This window comes from Pongo pygmaeus, chromosome 7 (genome assembly GCF_028885625.2).
Source record: "Pongo pygmaeus isolate AG05252 chromosome 7, NHGRI_mPonPyg2-v2.0_pri, whole genome shotgun sequence".
In the NCBI taxonomy this organism is placed as follows: domain Eukaryota; kingdom Metazoa; phylum Chordata; class Mammalia; order Primates; family Hominidae; genus Pongo; species Pongo pygmaeus.
In genome coordinates, this window is record NC_072380.2 from 19937675 (window position 1) to 19944786 (window position 7112).

Genomic DNA, 7112 nt, shown 5'->3' on the forward strand with positions numbered 1-7112 from the left:
ATCATTTAGGAAAAACTACAGACTTTTTATTTATAAACTACCTATGAAGCCCTCCTATGCAATCCTCATTACTTACATAACACAAAGTATTAATAGCCAGATGTAGTGCCTCTAAGAACACACCTGTCCCAAGAAATGATGGTGGGAGTGGTTGGTCTCCACCATACTCCCCTGAACCCACAAGATGTTACTAAAATTCCGGGTTGGCCCAGATGAAAATGCCAAATTAGTGACCATTTATGATTTTTAAATAGCTCATAAATCTTGCTTCTCTCCTTCAATCCTCATTGTAGTTTGGGTAATATATCCTCTCTGCTGTAAATGCCACGTGTAGTTTTATTTTCATACTTCCTCCTTTGCTTCCTGCACATTCAGTGTGTCTGTAAGTCAGTGTTAGAGTTTCTGCAAGAGACTGAATCCTGAATGAGAAGAAAGTACTGCTAAAACTAAAAACATTTTTCTTTTTCCCTGAATTGTGGAATAAACTAGTTTTCAGTGGTTGAAAGCAAAAATCCACATCTTGTTCTATCTTGATAGTCTTAGAAATGCCTAGGGAAAGAAGAAATGTTCATTTTAGATTTCTGTAACCTCAGTAATTTGCTGCATAGCAAACATTTCTTTTTATGTCTACCAAGAATAGGGTCTTGTGGAATCCATTCTCAAAGATGGAAAGATTAAGTGGTTTTTTTCTCCTTCATCTTATAAGTGTTATTAAATTATAAACTTTTAAAATAAAAGAACAATGCTCTTTTTAAAAATACACGAGACATTTCTGCATTGGGTTGCTTAAGCAGGATGAACAAGGACTGGCATCTTCCCATCCCCATTTACTTTTCTAAGATCGTGAATCGAAACTATGGGAAGAATAACTATGTTGTTCAAAATATTCTTAACAGTGTTTGGGGATAAAGATTACCTTTGGATACGGAAGCCCAGGTAACCCCTTTTGTATTGTGATTTGTTTTCTAGACTTTGAAACTGGATATACAAATACACCCTGAATCAAGCTTTTTAGTTAATTCCCATCAGCAGTCACCATACGAGTTAATATAGAGACAGCCATAGTGGAACCAAAGTCTGTGTACATAGGATTAAACCTACAGATGATTATCACTTTACCTAGATAATGCCTAACTGTTAGTGCAGATGTGAGAGATGGATTGTCAAAAAATCAACAGGTTGAACCTCAGACTTCATTGTACTGAACCTTTCTTCTTTTACCAGTTTTTACGGAGCTGAAGAGTGACATAAGTCCATGTGGACAAACCCTAGGATGAGGAATGAGAGCAAGGGAGTGTTGGGTACCAGCTAGTATCACAGGGAAGAGTGTTTGGAGTTGTTTGTGTAAAGGATACCCATCATGTACTTCTAACTAGTGAGGGATAACTCCAGGCTCTCCCACCTTGATCAATATAACCCTTAATTTCTTCTAACTTTCTATAGAAGACAAGCCTCTTAGGAAGGCTGCAGTTTCATCGGTTTGGAAGCAGGAATAGGGATTATTCCCTAGTGATCTGACCTTGTAGGGATTTGCTCAGTCTTCACTGTGTGAATCTCAAGGTTAATTACTTATGCCGAAATTAACATGGTAGAAAGCACTCTGCTTAAGCCAGAGAGCTCTTCCTAACTGAGGAATGGTTGGAATCTTTATTAAACAATGTAAATTCCTTTTCCCTTTGGGTTCCAAACAAGTTCTCTGAAGCCATTACAGACCTTTTGGGTGGTCCCTCCAGATGAGTGGCAGAGATGTTGTGAGCAGTGTACACTTCTCCCCCGGGGTAAGGCTGTGAGTCTGCCCTAGCTGTGGCATCTGGAATGCAAGCAGGTACAGTACCAACACTGAGGGCACCCGGCGCTTCACTCAAAGGAGGGAGAAGCTCTTAATCTGTTATACAGACCTTTTGCTCTTAAGTATTTTAAAATAGAGAAATGTTTCTGTGCTGATAAATGCAGTATCTTAGTTGTATTAGAGTGGATTAAAATGGAAAACAATGTCCTACTTATACTCTGAATAGGGTGGATAAGAATGTTCTATGAGGTGATCACCAGCTAATACACTAAATCTTTGTTGTTACAGAATTCTGCACAGCCATGGGTCCCGGACTCTTATTTTCCCCCATCTGTTCTCAATATGTTTTTGAAATTGAAACTCACCCTTTTTTTTTTTTAATCAAAAACATTGCCAGACCATTTAGTCCTCTTGGAAGGGCCTCTCCGGTGGGGCTTCAGTCCTGTTAAAGATGGTTACCAGACATCACCAGATTGAATGCTGGGACTGGTGTACCGTGAGAAGAGTGGAAAGTAAAGAGGCTGGCTTTGAAAATGTGTCTTCTCAGAGGCTGCCCCTACTCCCTATTGCCATTCAGCTGCATTCCATCGTCCTCTTCCTCACTGGTCGCTTTTTATACCACATCAAAAGGGGGCTGAGCTCTGGGACCAGGAACTGAGACGCCTCTGGACACGCACCAGCAGCAGCGGGTGCAGTGAGGGCTGGCTAGCTTCTCCCGAGTCTCCTTAAACACCCAGCCATGGCCAGGGGCTTGTTGAGGTTAACGAGTTTCTGTTTAGTCTGCTTCTAGTCTTGTGTATTTTCTCTGGAGTGTTGTTTTTGCAGTGCAGGGTGAGTCGGTGTGGGTGTTTGAATGCTGCTGTTTGCTGTTTTTTAAAGGCCTTCTAGCCCTCCCATGGGGTTGCTGCAGCAGGAATTCTTACCTGTGCTTCAGCCCAGCATACAGACTGCTGACAGGTACCAAGTGGAATAAACGCCCGCTCATAGTGTGCTGTTTGTCAACATGTTCACTGCCCATGGTTCTCAGCTCTTTGTTCCTCAGTGCTCTTTTTCATGCTTTCTTTATTTTTTAATTTGTTCTGCATTTTGGCAAACCATCTGGTTGTAATATTGTAACATTTCTTATTTTTTTCCATAAGTTGCCAGTGTGTTTGTGTTCGATTTAAAAATCATTATGGATCTGGAAAAAACAATAAAAGCTATATAAAACTGTATTCAATTAAGTGCACATTAGCTTAGGTGCACTATGATTCTCTTTTGATAAAACTTTAAGGCTTTTGGTCATATATATTTAAGGATGCTGACGTTTATTTTAAGTACATTTTTATTTGTGGATATTCATATGAGTGACCAGTCGTTATGGTCATATTAGCAATTAGTTGCCTGGTATCTAAATAGGCACTAATGTGTTTTTTTTTTTCCTGCTACTGATGTTTTTTCAGACCTTACCTTTCTGAATTGAAAATATTTGATAGGCTAAGATGCCACATTTATTAGCTGGTTTATCCTGTTCTTAAACCACAAAAACTTACTAATTCTCTTTTTCATCCAAACTTACCAAAGTGATATAATTGAATTGTGCCACTCTTTATATATGGAGATAATACAGTTGGACCCTGATCTGCAGGATGTAGCATTTACTTATATTTTTAGTGGTATTAAAAGCAGGGTTTATTAGCCGGGCCTGGTGGCATGTGCCTGTAATCCCAGCTACTCGGGAGGCTGAGGCACAAGAATTGCTTGAACCCAGGAGGCAGAGGTTGCAGTGAGCTGAGATCATTGCCACTGCACTTCAGCCTGGGTGACACAGCAAGACGCCCTCTCAAAAAAAAAAAAAAAAAAGAAAGAAAGAAAGAAAAGGAGGGTTTGCCCTTTAGCTAACTGTCTGCAAATGCCAATAACCTCCACTTGGTCAGAGGGTCAGCCCCAGTTTGAGGCTGCAGCCTGGGACCCAGAAGAGCAGTATCTCAGGGCAGCATAAATGGTTTGCATCTATCCTAGTGAGACCTCACTGATGCTATGTCCTAACTACTGAGCTACCCACCCAGATTTGACGAGAGATAGTCACAAAGAACTGTGCATTTACCCCATGGCCCTGCTGTTTTCCCCTGTAGTTCTTTAAAACATCCATGGGCATTAGAAGGTTCTGTAATAGCTTTACTTATCTAACAAAGCTGGATTTTTTTTTTCTTTTCATCTGTTGTTTTACAACTTGGTGAATCCTGTTGTCCTTATTTGATATGATCATTAATACAAGTTTTTAAAAACAGAAACATTTTAGAGTAATTTCAACACTTTTGTCTTGCCCAGAACATAAAAAAATCTTCATTTTCAATCCTTATAACTTCGTGTGAGGGAAATTAGGCAGCAGGGTGGGAAACAGAGGTGACTTTTATTTGTCTAAGTCTACCAAATTGCTGAACTAGTAGGTAAAACTCCCTTCCTCTTAACTGAGCTGACTGATTTTTGCTAGATTTTTCTTTTCCTTTCTTCATTTTGTTTCTTCCGTTTCCTGGGATTTCATGTGTGATTTCTTTTTCTAAAGCACAACCTTTGGGGCGTAGTTAAGAGACCTTTTTTGCCTGTGTCCCCACCACCCCTTCCACACATGTGCAGGTCTCCCCTGTGTGCCCAGACAGCATAGGACCACGCAGTCCACTCCCTCTGCCCCTCAGAGATTCCGCCTCTCTCTCCTGACCTGTGCCACATTCTTGTGTCAGGACCCCAGCTCCCGCTGCATTTTCTTCAACATATGAGAGTCTAGATGGGCACAGCATTTAGAGGAGCTGCCCTATTCTGGTGTCCTGGGGAGAGAGACATGCTTGTGACCCCGGCTGTGCAGGAGCCCTGAACCTTTCTGGGAGCACCAGCTGTGGGGGCCATGGTGGGAGCTCACTTGGGTGATTGGCTCATTCAGGTCTCCTTCCTCCTTTGCTGCTGCCTCTGGAGGGTCTGCTGGCCTGGCTGGACACGAGCTCTTTGTAGCCAGTGTGGACTGGACCCATTTGGCCCTAAGTAACTGAATTGTGTACCAGTCAGCAGTAGGGATGCATAACACCAGAGCTTCATTGATTCAAAGGCAAAGCAGGTGGCATTTTACTGAACAATTAAATGTTTGAAATAACCTTTTATAGAGTGGGAAAGATGTCTGTCTAGTTTTAAGTCTTTCTGAAGAGGAATGGGCTGGAGTGTTTGGTTGGTTGCAGCTATTCTTGTGTTCTTTTTAAAATATCTGAAATTATACTTAGATATGGGGCAGGCTTTATTCCTACCCAAGTAGCAGCGATCAGCGATGCTGGTGCTAACCCCTGGTCTTTGTCTGTTTCCCTATTGCTGACCTCAGGCACCACACGGTAACTCGAGGCATCACCAAAGGCGTGAAGGAGGACTTTCGCCTGGCCATGGAGCGCCAGGTCTCTCGCTGTGGAGAGAATCTGATGGTGGTTCTGCACAGATTCTGCATTAACGAGAAGATCTTGCTCCTTCAGACGCTGACCTGAGTGGAGACCTTTCCACCAGACACAGCTCAGGGCTGTGTAATTGTAGGAGAAGACACTCAGCAGTGATTGACGTGGCACACAGCCGTGGTCATTGTTGCTGTTACAAAGAAGAAAACCATCTGAGTTCTAACTCCTTGGTTGCTTAAAAGTAGTTCCCAAGAGTCTGAGAAGCTATTTCTATTTTTAAGAGTCATTTTTTGTAATTTTTGTAAAACAAAAGACCCAATCTGTTTTGTAAATAAAAATAATCCTAAAATTTGAAGTTTTTAAAAATTTAATTCTTACGAGTTTTTGAACAAGGGTGCATTTTTCTTCTTTTCTAAGCATATAGCAAGAGGGAAAATCCAGCATAATTGAATTGAGTAATGAATTTTACTAATACAGATACTTAAAAGACATATGTCTTCCATGACCTTAAGCTTTTATTTTCCATAGTTAGGCTTTGGTCGGTATTACATATCAACATAATATTAGACGTTTTCATTCAGGTGATCTTTTTTTAGAAACAAGGTCTCACTCTACACCCAGGTTAGAGTGCAGTGGCTCAATCATAACTCACTGCAGCCTCAAACTCCTGGCCTCAAGCAATCCTCCTGCCTCCAACCTCCCAAGTAGCTGGGACTACAAGTATACACCACCAGGCTCAGCTATTTTTTTTTTTTAATTTTATTAGAGACAGGGTCTCACTATGTTACTCAGGCGGGTCTCAAACATCTGGCCTCCAGCAGTCCTCCCACCTCAGCCTCCCAAAGTGTTGGGATAACAGGCATGAGCCACCATACCTGGCCTCATTCGGGAAGTTTTAACACCAAAAACATTTATGTAAAAATGAATTTGAGCCTGACCTCTCCCCACTGGCGGTCCCCTGAAGGAGAGGTGCTCAGGGCTGCTGAAAAGCCCAGGACAGGAAGTGGAGGTGAGAGGCGAGGTGCGGCAGAGCAGCCTCCCCATTGCTGTCTGGCTCCAGGAAGGCCCTGCTGCTGTGCCAGGGTGGCCCACTGGTTTCTACCCAGGGGCTTTGGAGCCAGGTGGCCTTGTGTGGCTTTGCATCCTGGCTTTGCCCTGCCCTTTACTTGCTATGTGACCGTGGACAAGGTAACTTCTGTGTGTGTCAAGCTCTTTGTCTGAAAACGGAGCTGAGTGGTCCTCCCCTCGCTGGTTGTTGGGAGGATGAAATGTTGCTCCATGTGAAATGCTTGGGAGAGGGCCTTGAGTGTAGTTAGTGCTGGCCAACATTAGCTATTAGGCTAATTTTTTTTTAATTAGGCTAATTTTATTTTCCTTTTGCTCTTCATGAAATTATACAGCAGACAAACATCAATAAAATTTGTTTCAAGGGAGTATTTAAGAATGAAAGAGCTAAGAAGTTTTGCGGTTACTCTGCATAAAAGGTCTTAGAAATCTTTTCTAAATAAAAATCCTTTTTATAGCTATATTAAAATCAATAAGATGGTTTAAATAAGAGACATCTGATCTCAAAAGTATCAACTAGCTTGTTTTGCAGTGTTTATCAGTGTAATATGAGTTTATTACAAATATATAACCTATCCTTTTTTTAGTCATGGGATGTGCTGCCACCTAAAAGCTCCCAAATTAAACACTCTCACCTTTTGGTTTTCTAACACTATTAGGGTTCTCCAGAGGGACCGAACTATTGGATAGATGTATATATGAAAGGGAGTTTGTTAAGGAGAATTAGCTCACATGATCAGAAGGTGAAGCTCCACAGCAGGCCGTCTGCAAGCTGAGGAAGAAGGAAGCCCACAGTGGCTCAGTCCAAGTCCAAAAGCCTCAAAAGCAGGGAGGCCAACAGTGCATCCTTC

The 7112-nt window shown here is 41.9% G+C and overlaps 1 protein-coding gene across 7 annotated transcripts in view; it reads left to right on the top strand.

Moving 5' to 3' along the window:
• The window catches only part of INTS10 (integrator complex subunit 10), a 35514-nt gene extending 29963 nt beyond the window's left edge, over positions 1-5551 (top strand). For 2 of the 7 annotated variants that reach the window (XM_063668567.1, XM_054498076.2), the window contains exons 17-18: positions 2669-2746; positions 5133-5551. In XM_063668567.1, coding sequence (XP_063524637.1) covers positions 2669-2746; positions 5133-5289 — 235 coding nt within the window. In that variant the 3' untranslated portion in view covers positions 5290-5551. Of the gene's footprint in view, positions 1-1692; positions 2747-5132 lie in introns of those variants that run through there. The other 5 variants (XM_063668568.1, XM_054498077.2, XM_063668569.1 and 2 more) reach the window with 3 other exon arrangements.
• The last annotated feature ends 1561 nt before the right edge of the window (positions 5552-7112 follow it).